This window comes from Chiloscyllium punctatum, chromosome 3 (genome assembly GCF_047496795.1).
Source record: "Chiloscyllium punctatum isolate Juve2018m chromosome 3, sChiPun1.3, whole genome shotgun sequence".
In the NCBI taxonomy this organism is placed as follows: Eukaryota; Metazoa; Chordata; class Chondrichthyes; order Orectolobiformes; family Hemiscylliidae; genus Chiloscyllium; species Chiloscyllium punctatum.
The window spans coordinates 95,298,622-95,321,168 of record NC_092741.1 but is presented as its reverse complement, the minus strand read 5'-3'; the positions used below and the strand labels follow the sequence as shown (position 1 = coordinate 95,321,168).

The following is a 22,547-nucleotide window of genomic DNA, read 5'->3' as shown; positions in this document are numbered from 1 at the left end:
CAGGGTGTACTAGCTCGATGGATAAAGAACTGGCTGGGCAACAGGAGACAGAATAGTACTGGAAGGGAGTTCCTCAAAATGGAGAACTGTGACCAGGTGTTCCACAGGTATCTGTGCTGGTACCACTGTTGTTTGTGATATACATAAATGATCTGGAGGAAGGTATAGGTGGTTTGATTAGCAAGTTTGCAGATATCACAAAAATTGGTGGAGTAGCAGTAGTAAAGGAGGCTGTCCGAGAATGCAGCAGAATATAGATAGATTGGAGAGTTGGACGGAGTATTGGCAGATGGAGTTCAATCCGTGCAAATGTGAGTTGATGCATTTTGGCAGATTCAATTCGAGAGCAAACTATACAGTAAATGGAAATGTCCTGGTGGAGAAAATTGGGATACAGAGTGATCTGGATGTTCAGATCCATTGTACCCTGAAGGTGGCAATGCTGGTCAATAGAGGGGTCAAGAAGACATATGGCATGCTTACCTTCATCGTACGGGGTATTGAGTACAAGAGTCATGTTACAGTTCTATAAGACTTTGGTTCAGCCACGATTGGAATACTGTGTACATTTCTGGTTGCCATATTACCAAAAAGATGTGGATGCTTTTGAGAGGGTGCAGAGGAGGTTTGCCAGGATAATGCCTGGTGTTATGAAGATGTGGGTGTACCTTTTTAAGAGAGTTAAAAGCAGCAGAACTATCAGACACAGCACCAAGTGTTCTCAATAAGGCACCAATGTAACACTGAGTCGAACAACTCAATTAGTTTGTTGTCTGTAGACAAAAACAAATTTGAATTCGGCTAATCAGTTTAAATTATACCCCGAGAAAATACCAATTTCCAATCAAGTTTGAATTGAGTATATTGACGATCTCAAAAGCCAATGACACAATCCAGTGCTCTGGGGTATAAGACTGGAGATAAATTGAGCAGTTGAGAGGAGAACTACCAAGTCTAGGCATGTAATAGATTGCTTGAAAAAAAACTCTCTTAAAAGTAACTTTTTGACCAGTAACCTGTGATGCAGAAATTCCTAACAAGCAGAAAAGAAGACCGAGGAATATTGAAGACAAGAACCTACAGCTGCCTGTATTTGAGATAAGAAGTGTTGTTTTGTAAATTTTAATTGGGAGTTTTATCGGGCTAGTATTATAGAAGGGAAGGTAGAAGATAAGTTAGGGAAAGAAATTGTAAATAGTGATTAGTTAATTATTCTCTGTTATACTTTAAGAAATAAAGTTGTTAATTTTTACTTTATATAGTTCTTGGCCACTCGAAGTTTTACAGATTACTGCACGGGATAAATCTTTTCTATGTTACTGTTTTTAAATTAAGCAGGAGAGTTTACCCCATGTCGTAACATTGGTATGGAGGGTGCTAGCTATGAAAAGAGGTTGAGTAGATTAGGATTATTTTGATTAGAAAGACGGAGGTTGAGCGTGGACTTGATTGAGGCCTACAAAATCTTGAGAGATATAGACAGGATGGATAGCAAGAAGCTTTTTCCCAGAGTGGAGGACTTAATTACAAGAGGTCACAAGTTTAAAGTGTGGGGATAAGTTTAAGGAGACATGCATGGAAAGTTCTTTACACAGAGGGTGGTGGGTGCCTGAAATATGTTGCCAGTGGAGGTGGTAGAGGCGGGCACGATGGCTTCATTGAAGATGTATCTAGACAGATCCATGAATGGGCAGGGAGCAGAGGGATACAGATCCTTATAAAATAGGTGACAGGCTTAGATAGAGGATCTGAATCAGTGCAAGCTTGGAGGGCTGAAGGCTTTATTCTTTGTCCTTTGTTCTGTAGAGCTATGAAGATAATTTAGCTGTGTTCTTGTTTGAGAAAGGATTTTAGATTAGATTCCCTATAGTGTGGAAACAGGCCCTTCGGCCCAACCAGTCCACACCATCCCTCCGAAGAATAACCCACCCAGACCCATTTCCCTCTGACTAATGCACCTAACACTAGGGGCAATTTAGCATGGCCAATTCACCTGACCTGCACATCTTTGGATTGGGGGAGGAAACCGAAGCACCTGGAGGAAACCCACGCAGACACTGGGAGAATGTGCAAACTCCACACAGTCAGTTGCCCAAGGCTGGAATCAAACCTGGGACCCTGGTGCTGTGAGGCAGCAGTGCTAATCACTGAGCCACCATGCCATCCAAAGATTGAGGATTGAAGCAGTACAAGTGTTTAAAATTCACAGATTCTCCAGCTTCTTGATTTAGAGTCATTGAGTCGTACAGCATGGAAACAGACCCTTCTGGCCAACCAGTCCATGCTGACCATGTTCCCAGACTAAACTAGTCCCACTTGCCTCTGCTTGGGCCACATCCCTCCAAACCTTTCCTATTAATTAACTTATCCAAATGTCTTTTAAACATTGTATCTGTACCTGCATCTACCACTTTCTCAGGAAGTTTTTTGCGCACTATCCCTTGACAATTTGTTCTGTCATTATAATAATGTAAAAAGACTCTTAAAAAGTAAGAATTGCCTCCAAAATACCACAAACTAATGTGTTTGGAAGTCTAGCCCTTTCTTCTGCTTGTCTTGCTGTCAGACCCATTGTGTTATCAAAACGTGGCACAGCAGACAGCATACCATATTTACATGTAGAAGAAGCTAAATGACACAGTCACATTATACCCTGATGTATTAAACTGAAAAGAATCATAGAGTAATAGAGTTGTAAAACACGGAAACAGACCCTGTATTAATATAATCTTGTTTGGCTCATATCCCTCTAAAACCTTCCTATTCATGTTTCCACCCAGATGTCTTTTAAATATTGCAATTGTACCAGCCTGGCAGTTCATTCCATACATGCACCACTCTCTGCATGAAAACATTGCCCCTTTAGGCCATTATATATTTTTCTCTTCTCACTTTAAACCTAGTTCTGGATTCCCCCACCCCAGGGAAAAGACCTTGCTTATTTACCCTATCCATGCTTCTCATGATTTTATAACATCTATAAGGTCACCCCTCAGCCTCTGACGCTCCAGGGAAAATAGCCCCAGCCTATTCAGTCTCTCCCTGTAGCTCATACTCTCTAGCCTCAGAAACATCCTTGCAAATCTTTTGTGAACTCTTTCAAGTTTCACGCATCTTTCTTGTAGCAGAGAGACCAGAATTGAACGCTGTATTCCAAAAGTAACCTAACCAATGTCCTGTACAGCGGCAATATGACATTTCAACCCCCACGCTCAATGCACTGACTAATAAAGACCTTCTTCTCTACCCTGTCTACCTGTGACTCTACCTCCAAGGAACTGATGAACCTGCAGTCCAAGGACTTTTTGTTTGGGAACTCTCCCCAGGGCCCTGCCATTAAGTGTATAAGTTATGCCTTGATTTGCCTTACCAAAAAGCAACACCTCACACTTATCTAGATTAAAATCCATCTATCACTCCTTAGCCATCGGCCCATCTGATCAAGGTTCTTTTGTAGTGTGAGATAATCTCTTTCATTGTCCACTACACTACCAATTTTGGTGTCAGCTGCAAACTTACTAACCATTCCTCCTATATTCACATCCAAATCTTTTATATAAATGACAAAAAGCAGTGGACCCAGCATCAATCTTGCAGCACACTCCTTGTCACAGACCTCCAATCAGTAATAAAAAAAAGTCCTCTGTCTCCTACCTTCAAGCCAATTTTGTATCCACATGGCATCCTCTCCCTGTATTCCTTTTGATTTAACCTTGCTAACCAGTCAAACCTTGTCAAATGTCTTGCTGAAGTCCACATAGACAACATCCACTGCTCTGTCTTCATCAGTCTTTTTGTCACTTCTTCAAGAAACTCAGTCAAATTAGTGAGACACGATTTCCCACGCACAAAACTGTATTGACTATCCCTAATCAGTCCTTACCTTTCTTAATAAACTTAGATCTTGACCCTCCGAATCCTTTCCAACAACTTACCCACCACTGACATCAGTCTCACCAACATGTCCTTCCCAGGCATTTCCATCTTGCCTTTTTAAATAATTGCACCATTATTTAATGGTACTCCCTTGCCCTTAATGCATTTGCAGAATCTCTTTGGAATCTCCTTAACCCTATTTACCAAAGATATCTCACGTTCCCTTTTTGCCCTCCTGATTTCCCTCTTGAGTATACTCCTACTGCCCTTATGCTCCTGGAGGGATTCACTCGATCCCAGCTGTCTATACCTGCCAAATGCCGCCTCCTTTTTCTTGGCAGAAGCTTCAATTTCTCCATTCATTCAGCTTTTCCTGCAGTTACCAGTCTTACCATTCACACTGATGGGAGCATACTGCATCTGGACTCTGGTTAGCTCGTTTTTGAAGGCTTCCCACTTTCCTCTGTGGATAGCCTTTGCTAATCAACTTTTGAAAGATCTTGCTTAATACTGTCAAAGTTGGCCTTACTCCAATTTAGAACTTTTAACAGGTCTATCCTTTTTTATTAACTACTTTAAGCTTATAGAATTATGCTCACTGGCACCAAAATTCTCTCCTACTGACACCTCAATCACTTGTCCTGCCTTATTTTCCAAGAGAAGGTCAACTTTTGCTCCTTCTCTTGTAGGTTCATCCACATATTGAATAAGAAAATGTTCTTGTTCACACTTAACAAATTCCTCTCCATCCAAGCTACTAACACTATGGCAGTCTCAGTTTATGCTTGGAAAGTGAAAATCCCCTACCATTACAACCCTATCATTGTTAGAGATATCTGAGATGATTTTACAAATTTGCTTCTCAATTTCCCACTGAGTATTTGGAAGGCTATGAAACAATCCTAAAAAGGTTATCATCCCTATCTTATCTCTGAATTCTGCCCAAATAACATCACTGAATATCCTCCCTAATTTCAGCCGTTATGTTAGTGCTAACCAAAAACACCACTCCCTCTTTTGCCCCCCTTTCTATACTTCCCATAGCACTATTCCCTGGAACACTAAGCTGCCAGTCCTATCCATCCCTGAGCCACATTTCTGTAATAGATGTGATATCCTCGTCCCATGTTCCCAATCATGCCTGAGTTCATCTGCCTGACCTGTCAGGCCTCTTGCATGAAATAAATTTTAATTTATCAGTTTTACCTCGTTCTCTACCTTGCTGTTGTCTCCATTGACTATTTGAGTTGCTCCCTCTTCTTAACTGTATGAGCCTCAGACTATCCCTTTTCTCACTATCTTTTTGGTTCTCATCTACCCTATCCTCCTATTGCTACCCTTACTACCATGTAGCACCGGGAGTAATCCAGATATTACAGCACTTGAGGACCCATTTTTTAACCTCCCTGCCTAGTTTGCTAATTCTTCCTTTAGCACCTCATCCCTTTCTCTTCCTATGTCATTGGTGCCTACATGTACAATGACATCATGCTGGTCACTCTCCCTTTTCAGCATATTCTGCATCCTTTCCAAGACATCCTTGACCTTGGCACCAGGGAGGCAACACACAATTCTGATGTCTTACTAAATAAAAGCAGCTTTGACAAAGGGTCAGTTAGACTCGAAATGTCAGCTCTTTTCTCTTCTTTACGGATGCTGCCAGACCTGCTGAGATTTTCCAGCATTTTTTCTTTTGGTTTCTTATGTCTTACTGTCTGCCTCAGAACCGTCTGTTGTGCCTGTGATTAGAGAATCTGCTGTCGCAATCGATCACTTAATCTGACATACCTTCTTTACAATAGAGCCAGTCGTGGTACCAGCAACATGTCTGTCAGTATTATATTCCCCTGAAAATCTCCTGCATAGATGGGTGGCACGGTGGCACAGTGGTTAGCACTACTGCCTCACAGCACCAGATACACAGGTTCAATTCCTGCCTCAGGCGACTGCCTGTGTGGGGTTTGCGCATTCTCCCCGTGTCTGCGTGGGTTTCCTCTGGGTGCTCCGATTTCCTCCCACAGTCCAAAAATGAACAGGTTAGGTGAATTGGCCATGTTAAATTGCCCGTAGTGTTAGGGGCAGGGTTAAATGTAGGGGACTGGGTCTGGGTGGGTTGCGTTTCGGCGGGTCAGTGTGGACTTGTTGGGCCGAAGGGCCTGCTTCCACACTGTAAGTAATCTAATCTAATCTAATTTTCCAAAGCAGCATACTTGTTTGAGATTGGGATGGCCACAGGAGACTCCTGCACTACCTGCCTCCCTCTCCTACCTTTCCTAGAGGTAACCCATCTAGCTGACTGTATTTGCTTTTTCTACCTTCCTGAAACTGCCATCCATCACACCCCCTGATTCCTGTAAATTCCTCATTGCCTCTAACTGCCGTTTCAAACGATCCTTGTGGTCCAATAGAATTTGCAATCAAACACATTTCCTAAAAACGTAATCATCAGGGATATTGGAATTTTCCCTCATCTCCCACATCTGACAGGTGGAGCACATCACTCTGCTTCGACATATCTGCACTTTAATCTACAAAATCCTGGGAACCTCTTCAGTATTTATCTGCAGTCCATACAGTCCCCCAAAGACATTGTAACCTTAATTTTATGAGATTAAAACAAATCTTAACCCTACATGTATGTCGACATGAATAGGATGTCTTGCAGTGTGAAAAGCAAATACCTCCTTTTTTTTAAACATTTAGTAACTTGCACTTTAACGTTTGAATTGTTTGTCTTTATTTAAGCAGTTGCTATAGACGTGTAATGATAAAATATGAATTTAGAACAGAATCAACTATGATGTGAAATTCATACCTAAAATTACTGTTTTCTATCAGTTGCTGATTAGTGCGTGTTTGTCATTTTTTTTTCTGTCTTTAGCTCATCAGTGTTGCTTATTAACAATTCAGCATCTTTTCTTCAGACTCGAATCTCTGCAAGAGGTTTACCGCTCACATCAGCGCGAACATGAAAAGCTCCAAGTGATGGCTGAGTCTTCACAACATGCAGTTGAACACTTGGAAGCCTCTTCGGACTCTGGTCACCGTTATAAATTTTATCAAGAAATGCGAACCTATGTTCAAAATCTGACCAACTGCTTCAATGAAAAGGTTCAAGAACTTGATTAGTTCGGTAGATAAGTACAAACAGTAAATGAGGCTGTCTAACTTCTGTTCCTTTTCGTTAGGCAAAAGCAGGGACAATATTTTGTAAAAGTCCAAATTGGTTGCTGCATTAAGATGTTCTATCATATTTGGTCACTTTAAGTTGGTTGACCCACCTCATCTGCATTATTTGCAGTGTCATTATAAGCCTCCAACAGTGACCTTTCTGGTGTCCTTCAGAGAAGATGGTCTGCCCCCCAAACCACCACCACCAGATAGTGCATGCTTGATTCTAAATGCACAGACATCTGGTTGACTCTCAACTTCCCACTGAAGTGGCTTAGCAAGACCTTAATTCTATGGAAGCGTTATGAAACTGTCTGAATGGTTGACACAAATATACCAGACTAACTGCAGAGTTTTAAGAAAGTGTAATCAAGATATGACCACTTTATCTAAAGTGAACACCATGTAGGCTGTGCAAGTAGCAATAGAAATGAAGGGCAAGTCTTTATAGTGCTGTTAGCAGTGTCACTACGTGAATACTTCCTTGTCCATTATCTCTCTGGCTGACTCATCAGAAGTTCTTCTTGAAGGAGACAGTTAATACCTCAATTTTGACATTCATGAGATTAAAGCATCTTGGCAAAATATATGCTGTTCAATTTTAGTTTCGTTTTTTTTGTGAGATTGATCTTTAGAAATGCAACAGGATGTTTTGCAGGTATTATGTGGAAGAAATATTCTAGAGAGGATGTTGGAATCACTCACAAACTGACTTTGACTTTTAGTGATTTCTAAAGATTTGTACCATGTCTTTTTAAAGTCTTTTTTAAATCTTATTCTGTCCGATACTTTAATTGCAAATAAGTCTGTTAGTTTTAGCCTAGTTTTCTATCTCTTGGAGCAGCAGAGAAATGTAACGAGCATCTTGCATGCATTTTGTACAATGTATAGTTGTTCAGTGGTTCTCGTTAGTTTTTTGGCACACAAGCTGTACTTTACCATTTGAAATGGCGCAGGAGTCAGGTCATAGGAGACTCCATTTAGTTGTGGGAATTGTCTCTTGCGACAAAGATGCTTTAAAAATCTGAGTCATAACTTGCATATTCTGCCATTCAGTAGAGCAGTGGTTTAAAGCAAATATGCATTGTTGCCTTCAAAATATTAATGCAAATTATTTTTTTTAGATATGTGTCATTAATGAACTAGAATCTGAAATGCATCAGCTATTGGGGCAACAGGCAAGAAATCTTATGCAACGCAGACAGGATGATGTTCAAGATGAATCGACCGATGTTTCGCAATTTTCAAGTTAGTGTATTTGTTAACGGTTAATCTCTTGGTTTCTGGCTTTGTTAATTTCTTTGACTGATCTTTCAGTCAGCCTTTACGATTGGAATTTAATTGGGGTAGTAAGTCTCAATACATTTTAACTAAACTATTTAATTTTTAGACTGTTATCAATTTATATATTTGCAAAAACATATGAACATTTCAGTACAGTTGAAACTTGAGATAACATTTAAATTTGAGGTGCAATGCTATATTTATATTTTAATACTATGCATTTATTTAATACAATATAGAAGTAGAGTTTGGCACAGTGCTGTGTTACAGCAGTACTAATTGGAAAAATCTCATTTTGAAATGCAGCATTGTTTAACCATACCATTGTATGTCTCACAAATATGATAATTCTTATTAATTATTGAAGTGTCTAGTGTTAAAGTGATAACATATTATGGCCTATCTCTGCAGAAAAAGCTGATACCAGCAGTCTGGATATTGACCGCGCCAAAGCAAAACAACAACGAATTGAAAAACGAGAGGCAAGAAGGTAATGGAACTGGATGTCTAAACACACTTTCGATGTTATTTGTAAAGTATTTGTTGAAGCAGCATTAATTATGACTCTTTCCAACATAGGGCACATAGGGAGCACTTAAGAAAAGCAGCTGGAAAGGAAGCAGACCATCACAATGGTCTGTCCAGTGATGATGAAGTAGCTCCAGTGGATATGTATGATTTCCATGAGAAGGAAGGTATGGCTAGATTCCACTTTCTCCTTCCCTGCAGTCATCTTGTGCTACAAATGGTAGTTACACTCCCACACTAGCTATTCACGTAAAATTCTCTGTTTACGTCAAAATGATGTTTGCATGCAATTGGAGGAAGTTTAAACAAAAAGTTTTATCAAGTAGCATCTTGTTGTGGTTTTTAGTGTTAATATAGGCAAAACATGTAACTGTATAGATGTAACAGTGTGCTACATTTTGCCAAGTCAACCTTGTACCTGAACATCTCTTGAACATTGGGGGAAATTACATATTAAGGTAGTGGACCCAGCAAACCGCAGGAAATGTGTAACAGATATATCAGAAGAGACAAGGCAGTGGTGGTATGAACATTGAAGTGGGCACAAACTGAGTGAGCACTAAGAGAGAATTAGGAAACCTGAGGTGCAACCTAATCCAATCCAGGAGGTGCAAAATATGCCGGCAGCAGCATTAAATCCAAGTTCCTGGTGCGCTCCAAAGTGCAACATTGAAGTATTGGAGTGGATCGGACATGCCCTCGAAAGTGGACTTCCAGTTAGACAGGATAGTGAAAAAGGCATTTGGTATGCTTTCCTTTATTGGTTTAGGGCATTGAGTATAGGAGTTGGGAGGTCATGTTGCGGCTGTCCAGGACATTGATTAGGCCACATTTGGAATACTGCATACAGTTCTGGTCTCCCTGCTGTATCAGAGATGTTGTGAAATGTGAAAGGGTTCATAAAAGATTTATAAGGATTTTGCCGTGATTGGACGTCTTGAGTTATAGGGAGCAGCTGAGTAGTCTGGGGCTATTTTCCCAGGAGTGCCGGAGAGTGAGGGGGGATGTTATAAAGGTTTGTAAAATCCTGAGGAGGCACGGATACGGTGAAAAGCCAAGGTCTTTTCCCTGGGCTGGGGGAGTCCAAAACTAGAGGGCATAGGTCTAAGGTGAGTGGGGAAAGATTAAAAGGGACCTAAGGGACAACCATTTCATGGAGAGGGTGGTGCTCGTGTGCATATAGGACAAGCTGCCACTGGAAGTGGTGGAGGCTGGTACAATTGCAACATTTAAAAGGTATATGAATAGAAAGGGTTCAGAGGGATAGGGGCCGTATGCTGACAAATGGACTAGATTCATTTAGATATCTGGTTGGCATAGATAGGTTGGACCGAAGGGTCTCTGTCCATGCTCTACAGCTCTGTGACTCTGTGACCTAATAGATAACCTTTTTCTTAATATTTGATAGTATTTATCAGTGGTGTATATACCTGAAATATTAATTATCTTTTTCTTTGCTGAATAATCCACTACATATTTTAGCATTTATGTTATGTATAAAAATATTTTAGTAAATTATAATGTTAATTTACACTTTTTTTCATGATGCATAGATGGTCACTTGTTTTAGGAGCATTGCATACTGTATTTCCATTGTAGGATTACTTTACACAAATTCCTAATTTCAGTTGTTGGAGAAGCAAATACTAACTCCTGCCTCGGCTGCAAAATTTTGTGCTTTTGGTTAGATATTTTGTTTTTAAACTGATGTGAATTGTATACCTCTCAAATATGAGCATTGAGAGTTGAATTCCGTGGAAACAGATAGGAGCAGGTATAGGACATTGGCACAGCGGGCTTGAAAGATCCATTCAGTATGTTCGTGGCTGACAGTCGATCTCCGTACTCTAATCCCACTCTCCATAACACTTAATCCCTTGGCCACAAGAGACTCTGGGTCTGTACTTGATGAAGTTTAGAAGAATTGGGGGTGGGTCTTTAGGTGGGGGGGGGTTGGGGGGGAGGGGGGGTGTTGGTGGGAGTGTGGCACAGCAGTGGGGTTTCGTCAAAACTTACACAATACTGAGAGACCTGAATGGAATTGATGTGTCCAAGATGTTCCCATTAGTCAGAGAGACGAAGACACAGGGTCACAGCCTTAGCGTGAAGGGACAAACCTTTGGGACTGAAATAAGGGCAAATTTCTTCAGCCAGTGTGTGATTAATCTATGGAACTCATTCCCACCGAAGGCTGTTGAGGTAAAGTCATTGAGTTTATTCAAGATGGGTTCTTAACCCTTGATCCCTTTACCAATTTTGGGGAAAAGGCAGGAGAATAGGGTTGAGAAACATTTAAGCCACGATCAAATGGCAGATCAGACTTGATGGACTGAATGGCCTAATTGTGCTCCTATGTCTTACAGTCTTATATTTATCCCTTTCCTGTAAACGTATAATGTTTTGGCCTCAATCACCCTCTATGGGAGTGAATTCCGCAGGCTCACCACTCTTGGTGAAGAAATTTATCCTCATTTCAGCACTAAAATATCTACACCTTATTCTTAAGCTATGATCCCTGATTTTGGACTCTCTTCCTCCTCCGTCTCAATTGCAGAAATCCTTCCTGAGCTAACCTGTCTGGTTCAATAAAATTTTTATGGGTTTCTCTGAGATCGCCCCCCTCATTCTTTTAAACCCCAGTGAAAATCATTTTGACTGACTCAGTCTTTCCTCATACATCAATCTTGTCAGGTTTGGTAAACCTTCTCTGCTCTCCCTCTATAGCAAAAACATAATTTCTCAGAAGACCAAAACTGCACACACTATTCCAGGTAAAACCTCACCAATGCCCTGGATAATTGTAGCAAGACGTCCTTGCTCCTCTACTTGAATCCTCTTGCTTTCAAGGCTAACATACAGTATGCCTTCTTCACTGCCTGCTCCATCTGCATGCTTGCTTTTAACAACTGGTGCAGGAGGACATCCTGGTTTTACGGAACATTCCGCTTTCTCATTTTACAGCCTTTCAAATAATAAACTGCCTTCCTATTTTTGCTACCAAAGTGGATAACCTCACATTTTTCCACATTATACTGCATTTGTCTGCTCACAGCCTTTCCAAATTGTATGCAACATCTCTGCATCCTTCCCATACTTTTCCTTTCACCCAGCTTTGTGTCCTCTTCAAATTTCAAAATACAGCAAACTTTGTTTTAATCGGCACCTGATGAACTGACACTCGATAAACCGGCAAAAATCATATAGCTCATACTGGACATTTACTGTATTATCGGATCTCTGAGATGTCCGTGTAGTCATTTGATGGTATTAGTGATATGGCTGTCTGCTGGTAAGTTTTATTGGTGATTTATGCTGTAAATAAAGTATAACAGTGATGTGTATACCTCCTGCATGATGATTCTATTATTTAGTGTGTGTATTTACATTGATTATGTGGACCTCTTGATCAACTGGAATATTTGATCAACTGGTACTCCTGGTCCCATAGGTGCTGGTTAATAAAAGGTTTGCTGTATAACATTTAGTTCGTTCATCTAAATCATGAACATGTATTATGAATAGCTGGGGTCCTAGTTTTGATCTCTGTGGCACCCTGCTAGTTACTGCCTGCCATTCTGAAAAAGACCCATTTGTTCCCACTCTTTGTTTTCTGTGTGCTAACCACTTTTTTGATCCATCTCAATACACCACCCCAATCCCATACATTTTAATTTTAGAAATTAATCTCTTATGGAGGACTTCGTCAAAAGCCTTTGGGAAGTTGGAAATTAACCACATCTATTGGCTCCCTCTGGATCAACGTTGCTAGTTACATAATTGAAAAATTCCAACGGTTTTGAAGAGCATGATTTCTGTTTTGTGAATCCATGCTGACTGTGATTCTACCACTATTTTCAAAGTGCTGTACCATAAAATCCTTCATAAGGGACCCTGGCATCTTCCCCATTACCCTACATCAAAGTCATTGGTCTTTATTTCCCTGTTTTCTCTTTACCTCCCTTTTTAAATAGTAGGTTACATTAGCTATCTTCCAAACAGTGGGAACTGTTCCAGAGTCTAAAGAATCTTGGAAGATGACCACCAATATGTCCACTATTTCTCAGGCCATTTCCTTAAGTAACCTGGAATGTAGATTGTCAGGCCCTGAGGATTTATCGGCCTTCAATCCTATCAATTTCCCCAACACCATTTCTCTACAAATATAGATTTGCTTAAGTTCTTCCCTCTCACTAAACCCTGTGTTCTTTGTCATTTCTGGAATGTTGTTTGTGTGCTCCTTTGGGAAGGTGGAAACAAAGAATGAATTTAGTTCATCAGCTATTTCATTGATCCCCAACATAAATTCCCCTGTTTCTGATAAGGGACCAACACTAATTTTTGCCCATCTTTTTCCCTTAACATACCTATAGAGTCTTTTACAGTCAGTTATAAATACCTGCGAGCTTGTTTGTTTTTACCACTTACTGTTGGTGGGGTTTGGGAAATGGTTGAGGGGAAATAAACTAACACAGAATAATTCATTTCAATGTCTAGTTGTAGTTTCTCTGTGAGTTATATTAGATGCTTATTTTGGCTATTGAGTTTGGGAAGAATTTTCTTTTAGATTACAGAATCCAGTGAATTTGATTAGCTAACTAGTGACAAATAATATTGAAAATATGCTGCTTAGCTTTCAAAGTTATAAAGAAAGGGAGAGTGAAATGTACAGAGAGACTTCTGATGAAGATCACCACTTAAACGTTTATTGGTTTCTTTTTTGGATGTTTACTTGCCAATGTATTTTCTATATTTTTCATTGTTTTGTTCTCTGTAACCTACAATGGTCGTTATCTTTGGCTGGTGAAACCAATGATTGATGTAATGATAATGGCTACAACTCAGCAGAGGCTGTTCAACTCCTCACGCTGGCTCTCTAAAAGCTACTAAGCTTGTTCACTCTCCTGCCTTTTCCCTGTAATCCTGTAATTATTTTCTGTTCAGATAATTATCAAAAGGTCTTTTGAAAGCTCTAGTAAATCTGCCCCCACCACACTTTTGGGCAGAACATTCTGGACTCTACCCACTTCATGCCGTCATTTCCTCATGATGACTGATTCTTTTGCCAGTCACCGTAAATCTAAATAGATATAGAACTTTAATGTGGGGCTGCTGGCATGGTGCAGCAACATGTTGGAATGATAGATTCGAGTTTGGAACTGCAGATTTTATGAATGTCTAATCTTTGTCTATGTGAAACAAATCCCTGCATGTGATTGCCTATAGGAATCAAGGAAAGATATAAATACAGCAAGTGCCCACCATATCACTTGTGGAGATCTTTCTGCCAAAGTATAATATGAACGAGTGTTTCAGAAATATTTCAGCTCTTTTATACCTTGATCAAAAAATGTTATTATTTTGTGTTTCTTTGCTTATGTCATTCTTTTTGTTCTGACTTTAATAGCTAGATTTGGATCTTGTTTTCTTGTTTGCACAAATTTGTCCATAATTTAACGTAGATCGCATTTTGAAGGAATCCAAGAAAATTTTTGACGATGTGCATGAAGACTTCTGTAGAGTTGACCGAATTTTAGCAAAGTTTGGATTGTGGCGACAGAAATTTCCGGATTCATATTACGATGCATATATTGGGCTTTGTCTTCAAAAAATTCTGATTCCTTTAATCCAAGTGCAGCTGATTGGCTGGAACCCTCTTAAAGTAAGTGTTGAACCAGTATTTGGAGCTAGAAGTTTTGGTAGACAGTGCATTTTAATGCTGTCTCTACATATTGCATTATTATCATTTGTTATTGAATAATATAAAAAAGATAGTTCCAGGTATGAAACAATATGCCTTTTGTGTAAGTGAACCCTGTTACTCAGGGATGCATAGTAATTGACTATGTTATGTTAATAATTCTTATTTGGGTAACATGGAGACTGATGACTCCCATGCACTGGACAGACAATGCAACACTTACTGCTGGATTTAAGGAGTTTATGAAGCATCAGACAATGCTACCCAAACATGTATTGATTTGTACTGTAAAGTAGCACTAAATATAAACACACTGTCTATCTAATGTAGGGCTTCCCAGACTTTGTCCACTGTCAACCTTGTTGAGGCTTGATTATTGTCGTGACCTTTCATTGAGAACTGAGAGCATGGGTCTATTCGAACCAAATTATGGCTATTGTAACTTAGCCTGAACTCCATTTTAGCCATTTCTGTCTCAGTTTGTGTGGCCCCAAAACCTTGCAAACGGACCCAACTCCCACTTTGGAAGTCCTTGATCAAATGCTTGGTTCAAACGTTGGTATAGCCTCCCTGTGTTATTGTGCTACAACTTAATGATAGGGAGTTGATGACCTAGTGGTATTATCACTGGACTATTTATTCAGAAAGACGAAAGTGAGGACTGCAGATGCTGGAGATTAGAGTCAAGAGTTGATGCTGGAAAAGCACAACAGATAAGGCAGCATCCAAGGAGCAGGAAAATCAACTTTTTGGGCAATGCTGGATATGTCCTGTTCCACAGGCAGGACAGACCCAGCATGGGTGGCGGCACAGTGGTAAACATTCGGGAGGAATTGCCCTGGGAGTCTTTAACACTTGGTTCTGGACGTCATGAAATCTTGAAGTTTCAGGATAAATATGGGCAAGGAAACCCCCTGCTGATTACCAGGTGCTGTCCTCCATCCGCTGATGAATTGGTACTCCCTTATGTTGAGCAACACTTAGAAGAAGCACTGAGGATGACAAGGGCACAAAATGTACTCTTGAGGGGGTATTTCAATGTCCATCACCAAGAGTGGCTCAGCAGCAGTAATAGTGATTGAGCTGGGTCGGGATTTAAAGGCTATAGCTGCTGGACTGGGGCTGCAGCAAGTGGTGAGTGAACCAAGACGAGGAAAAAACATGCATGACTTCACTCTTCCCAGTCAGCTGGCTGCAAGATGCATCTCTCCATAACCATATCTGAAAGAGTGACCACCATACAATCCTTGTGGAGACGAAGTCCCGCCTTCACATTGAGAATAACCTCCATCATGTTGTTTCGCACTAGCACCATCCGAAATGCAACTCAAGACTGGGTATTCATAAGATGCTGTGGGCCATCAAAAGCAGAATTGTACTCCAGGACGATCTGTACCTTCATGGCCTGGCATAACCCCACTCAACCATTACCATCAGCCAGGGGATCAACTCTGGTTCAATGGAGAGTGCAGGAGGGCATGTCAGGAGCAGCACCTGTATACCTGAAAATGAGGTGTCAACCCAGTGAAGCTACCAAACAGGAATACTTGCATTCCAGAGAACATAAACAGCAAGTAATACACAGCTAAGCAATCCCACAAGCAACAGATCAAATGTAAGCTCTGCAGTCTTGCCACATCCATTTGTGAATAATGGTGGACGATTAAACAACTCACTGGAGAGGAAGCTCCCCAAAATCCCCATTCTTGATGATAGAAGAGCCCAGCACATCAGTGCAAAAGGCAAGGTTGAAGCCTTCACAGCAGTCTTTAACCAGAAGTGCTGAGTGGATGATGCAGCTTGATGCCGCCCCCCCCCCCCCCCCCCCCCCCAACCCAGTGGTCCTCAGCATTATAGATACCAGTTTTCAACCAATTCGATTCGGTCCACATGATATCAAGAAATAATTGGAGACATTTGATATTACAAAGGACACAGGCCCTAACAACATTTTGGCAATAGTGTTGAAGACTTGTGCTCCAGAACTTGCTGCTCCCCAGCCATGCTCTTCCAGTACCGTTACAACACTGGCATTTACCGGACAATGTGAAAAATTGCCCAGGTGTGCCCTGTACACAAAACGTAGGACAAATCTAACCCGGCCAGTTACTGTGCCATTAGTCTATTCTCAATCATCAGTGAAGTGATGGAAGGTATAATCAACAGTGCTATCAAGCAGCACCTGCTCAGCAATAACCTGCTCAGTGATGCCCAGTTTGGGTTCTGCCAGGGTCACTCAGCTTCTGAACTCACTACAGCCTTGGTTCAAACATGGACAGAAGAGCTGCATGCCAGAGGTGACAGCTGTTGATATCAAGGCTGCATTTGACCGAGTGTGGCATCAAGGAGCCCTAGCAAAGCTGGAATCATAGGTATTGGGGGCAAACTCTCTGTTGCTTGGAGTCATACTTGGCACATAGGAAGGTGGCCTTGGTTGTTGGAAATCAGTCATCTCAGCTCCAGAGTTACTTTGTAAGAGTCCCTCAGGGTAGGATCCTAGGCTCAATCATCTTCAGCTGTTTCATCAATGACCTTCCATCCATCATAAGATCAGAAGTGGGCATGTTCCCCAATCTCGACACAATGTTCAGAACCATTTGTGACTCCTCAGATACTGGAGCAGCCCATACTTAAATACAACACGTTCTGGACAATATCCTGGCTTGGGCTAACAAATGGCATGTAACATCAGGCTATGACCATCACCAACAAGAGACAATCTAACCACCACCCCTTGACGTTCGATGGTGTTACCATCACTGAATCCCCCACTGTCAACATCCTGGGGTTACCATAGAACAGAAACTCAACTGGACTCGCCACAAAAACACAGTGGCTACAAGAGCAGGTCAGAGACTAGGAATATCACGGTGAGTAACTCACCTTCTGACTCCCTGAAGCCTGTTCGTCATCCACAAAGCATGTCAGGAGCGTAATAGAGTACTTCCCACTTGCTTGAATGAGTGCAGCTCCAACAGTATTCTAGAAACCTGACACCATCCAGACAAAGCAGCTTGCTTAATTGTCACTGCATCCACACTGTCCATCACCAATGCTCAGTAGCAACAGTGTGTATCATCTATAAGATGCAGTGTAAAAATTCAGCAAACATCCTCCTTCCAAACCCATGACCACTTGCATCTAGAAGGACAAGGGCAGCAGATACTGTATATGGAAACACCACTACTTTCAAATTCCCCTCCAAGCCAATCACCGTCCTGACTTGGAAATATATCACCATTCCTTCACTGTCTCTGGGTCAGGATTCTGGAATACCCTTCTTAATGGCATTGTGGGTCAGCCCACACCAAATGAACCTCAGTGGTTCAAGAAGGCAGCTCATCAGCACCTTCTTAAAGGCAACTAGGGATGGGTAATAAATGCTGGCCAGCCAGTGACACCCATACCCCACAAATTATTTGAAGAAAATTAAGGTGAAAGTTTTGTTTATTTGTTATTAATTGGAACGCAATAAAATGACTAAAGCAGTTGACACTAAAAAGCCTACAGATGCTATTGAAAGGAACTTCTGGAAGGCATTTGATACAGTTCCTCAGGGAGACTGTTAGCTAAGGGTGAAACTTTTGGAATTGAAGGAAGGTTAGAAGTTTGGTTGAAAAATTGGCTGAGCAGCAAGAGATGGGGAGAAGGGATGTCAGGTGTCCTAGTCAGGATATATCTTGTAATGACATACAAAGATCTGAGTTCAACTGTTCACTACTTATTTATAATGGGATAGAAAGCAAAATACAGCTAAGTGAATTGGTAAACGTGCAGTGAATGGACTTTTGTAGGTAAATGTGAAGTCATCCCCCTTTTGAATCCAGAAAGGATTAAACAGGCTACTTTCTAAGTGGTGTAAAGTGGAAGTCTAAAGAGATTTGAGGTTGAAGTACAGAGATCGCACAAACTTTAATGCACATGTAATATACAAGAAAGTAAATCAGATTGAGAAGTTAAAGATTATTTTTCAGGTATGCAAAAATCTGGTTCTGTCTCACCTGAAGTTCTGTCAGGTGTTCTAGTGAGCATGTGTTGGGAAGCTTATATTGGCTTTGTGTACATTTATCGGAATGGTATATTAATTTATACGATTAAATTATAAATAAAAATTTCAGATATGAGGTGTGCATTCCTTTAAATTTAAAATAAAAGGGATGATTTGATCAAAGTCTTAAAAGTTTAAGGAAAAACTGAAGGTGGTAAAGAGAAGTCATTTCTGCTGATTGGAACAGTGGTATAGTCAACAAATGAAAGCAAGGTCTTTTAAGCACAAAACACATGAATATTTTTACCCTTCAAGGACAGTCGAAGTTTGCAGTTGTATTCCTCTAAGGACTGTGGATGCTATATCAATTGTAAGTTTTTAAAATCAGAAATCATTAGATTTTGTCATGTTATCCAAAGATATTAAGGGATAGGAATTTTGTGTTGGGTTCCAGATCAGATAGTCGAGTGTGGGTATGAACAAGGTTAATGTGCTAAATGTTCTACTCTTGCTATTTCCTAACAGTTTAGTCGAGAAAGCCGATTGATATCTTCACAGAAACTGGTGTCCTGTCACTTGTGGAGAATACTTGACAGTGATCCAGCTCTGAGGGAATAGAATGTCTGACACTCGTTCTTTTGTTTTTTTGTGTGTGTGAAGAACACCAGGTGTACAAATCTTTATTCATTTTCCACCACCAGGAAGAAAGGAAAACACCCGAGTGGCCAGTGACAAGCACTGCCCTTCACATCAAAGGGCAATGCTGTGTGATCAAACAGTGAAGGGGAAGGCAGGGATTAAATTCAAGACATGGATTAGTGGTGCTGGAAGAGCACAGCAGTTCAGGCAGCATCCAACGAGCAGCGAAATCAACGTTTCGGGCAAAAGCCCTTCATCAGGAATAAAGGCAGTGAGCCTGAAGCATGGAGAGATAAGCTAGAGGAGGGTGGGGGTGGGGAGAGAGTTGCATAGAGTACAATGGGTGAGTGGGGGAGGGGATGAAGGTGATAGGTCAAGGAGGAGAGGGTGGAGTGAATAGGTGGAAAAGAAGATAGGCAGGTCGGACAAGTCAAGGAGACAGTAACTGAGCTGCAAGTTGAAACTAGGATGAGGTGGGGGAAGGGGAAATGAGGAAGCTGTTGAAGTCCACATTGATGCCCTGGGGTTGAAGTGTTCCGAGGCAGAAGATGAGGCGTTCTTCCTCCAGGCGTCGGGTGGTGAGGGAGCGGCGGTGAAGGAGGCCCAGGACCTCCATGTCCTCGGCAGAGTGGGAGGGGGAGTTGAAATGTTGGGCCACGGGGCGGTTTGGTTGATTGGTGCGGGTGTCTCGGAGATGTTCCCTAAAGCGCTCCGCTAGGAGGCGCCCAGTCTCCCCAATGTAGAGGAGACCACATCGGGGGCAACGGATACAATAAATGATATTGGTGGATGTGCAGGTGAAACTTTGATGGATGTGGAAGGCTCCTTTAGGGCCTTGGATAGAGGTGAGGGAGGAGGTGTGGGCACAGGTTTTACAGTTCCTGCGGTGCCTCCTTCACCGCCGCTCCCTCACCACCCGACGCCTGGAGGAAGAACGCCTCATCTTCTGCCTCGGAACACTTCAACCCCAGGGCATCAATGTGGACTTCAACAGCTTCCTCATTTCCCCTTCCCCCACCTCACCCTAGTTTCAACTTGCAGCTCAGTTACTGTCTCCTTGACTTGTCCGACCTGCCTATCTTCTTTTCCACCTATTCACTCCACCCTCTCCTCCTTGACCTATCACCTTCATCCCCTCCCCCACTCACCCATTGTACTCTATGCAACTCTCTCCCCACCCCCACCCTCCTCTAGCTTATCTCTCCACGCTTCAGGCTCACTGCCTTTATTCCTGATGAAGGGCTTTTGCCCGAAACGTTGATTTCGCTGCTCGTTGGATGCTGCCTGAACTGCTGTGCTCTTCCAGCACCACTAATCCAGTATTTGATTTTCAGCATCTGCAGTCATTGTTTTTAACTTGTTAAATTCAAGACACTTTCGTTCTTTTTTTTTAAAACCCCACACTACCGCCTAACTGCGGTAGTGCTTATATTTTCCCCAGCACCCATGTTGTGTGTGTGCAGGTATGAGACACAGTGAGAGACACACAGTGCACGAATCTTCATTTAATTTCCACCACCAGGAAGATAGGAAAACACCCGAGTGGCCAGTGACAAGCAGTGCCCTTCACATCAAAGGGCAATGCTGTGTGATCAAACAGTGAAGGGGAGGGTAGGGATTAAATCCAAGGCACACTCGTTCTTGTTTTTTCCTTTTTTTTAAGGGCAATGCTGTGTGATCAATCACTCCTGTTCTGTTTTTTTGCCAGTGACAAGCACTGCCCTTCGCATCAGAAGGGCAATGCTTCCCCCGGTTATATATTAAATTTAACCCCCACACTACCGCCTAATTGCGGTAGTGCTTATTTTCTCCCCAGCACCCATGGTGTGTGTGTGCAGGTGTGAGACACAGTGAGAGACACAAAGTGCACGAATCTTTATTCAATTTCCACCACCAGGAGATAGGAAAACATCCGAGTGGCCACACTCATTCTTTTTTTTTCAAGTGGCCAGTCATAACTCCAGGGTGTTGGTGGACACCGCGTGCTCCTTCTCCAAGGACACCCGGGCCGCCACACTCATTCTTTTTTTTTTCTTCTTTTTTTTATATTTTTTTTTCTTTTTTTCAAAATGATCCAGTCTCCAAAGGGAAGGAAACACTCAAGTGGCCAGTCACAACTCCAGGGTGTCGGTGGACACCCGCGTGCTCCTTCTCCAAGGACACCCGGGCCGCCACACTCATTCTTATCTGTCAGTTGGGGTTCCCTAATTGGACCAGATTATCAGCTTTAATCAGGCAATTCATTTTCTATGAGGTCCACCTGGCTGAACTCATTACAATCACTATGCTGATATTAGTTTGCATTACATCCCTGCATTACTACACACTTCAAAAATACTCATTTGACTACAAAGTGGTCCAGTGCCTGGGAGAAGTGCAATATAAATCTAAATCTGTCTTTCTTGCTTAAACCTGCTGTGGAAAGTAATATCATTGTGTTTTTTTTAGTGCACAATATTTGTGTAAAATGATTTGAAATTGGTAGAAGTGGTAATCGCTGAAATTAGTGCATTATTAACTCCTATCATTGCTGTCTAGCTTGACTGTTTGGACTTGACAGAAATGCCCTGGATATTATCATTGGAAGAGTTCTGTCATATGGAAGATGAAGAATTCAAGAAAAAGGAAAATTCTGATAGAAAATTACTGCCCGCGGTAATTGAGAAGACAGTCATTCCGAAAATTGAGGGTAATTGAACAATATTCAAATTTTCTGATTGCTGATTTGGTCATAGAAATAGCAGACCATTTCTTTTATAAATTTGTTTTTTCGTGGAAAGAGAGGTGATAACTGAATTTTGTTGAAATGTATGTAGTAATATTTTACAGGCTCACACTTTATTATTACACTACTTAAAAATTGAAATAATGTATTTAATTTGCCCTCTGAAGAAAAAGCACTCTGAAAATCAAGTTTACTTTTATTTTCCCAGGCTTTGTGATTCACGTGTGGGATCCTTTGTCATCCTCTCAGACACGGAATGTAGTACAAATTTGTAGAAAGCTAAACAAAGAATATTGTGTGTTTAACAATGTGCAAAGTAAAGCCATCCAGGTATGCAAATTCCTTCTTCAAAAGCTTTTTAACATTTATCCTGAGAAAATAAATTAAACCCTTCACTTTGATTCCATTTCTTTTCCATAAATATATATTTAAATGGATGGCATAAGAATTGCAGATTATACCTTTGGTTTGGAAGTAGCCTCATGTGATGCTTATTCAATATGGCATGCTGGGAAGTATACCGAAAACAAAAACTGCGGAAAATCACAGTGGGCTAGGCAGTTTGGAGAGAGAGCAAGCTAACGTTTTGAGTCTAGATGTGTCTTCATCAGAGCTGATGTGAAGTGTGAAGATGGCAG

The 22,547-nt window shown here is 41.3% G+C and overlaps 1 protein-coding gene across 1 annotated transcript in view; it reads left to right on the top strand.

The window, feature by feature from the left end:
• The window catches only part of LOC140463030 (intron Large complex component GCFC2-like), a 59,938-nt gene that overhangs the window by 26,807 nt on the left and 10,584 nt on the right, over positions 1 to 22,547 (top strand). The window contains exons 7-13 of the mRNA XM_072556640.1: positions 6,801 to 6,987; positions 8,172 to 8,295; positions 8,743 to 8,821; positions 8,911 to 9,026; positions 14,319 to 14,518; positions 21,723 to 21,873; positions 22,118 to 22,239. Of these exons, the coding sequence (XP_072412741.1) occupies positions 6,801 to 6,987; positions 8,172 to 8,295; positions 8,743 to 8,821; positions 8,911 to 9,026; positions 14,319 to 14,518; positions 21,723 to 21,873; positions 22,118 to 22,239 (979 nt within the window). The remainder of the gene's footprint in view (positions 1 to 6,800; positions 6,988 to 8,171; positions 8,296 to 8,742; positions 8,822 to 8,910; positions 9,027 to 14,318; positions 14,519 to 21,722; positions 21,874 to 22,117; positions 22,240 to 22,547) is intronic.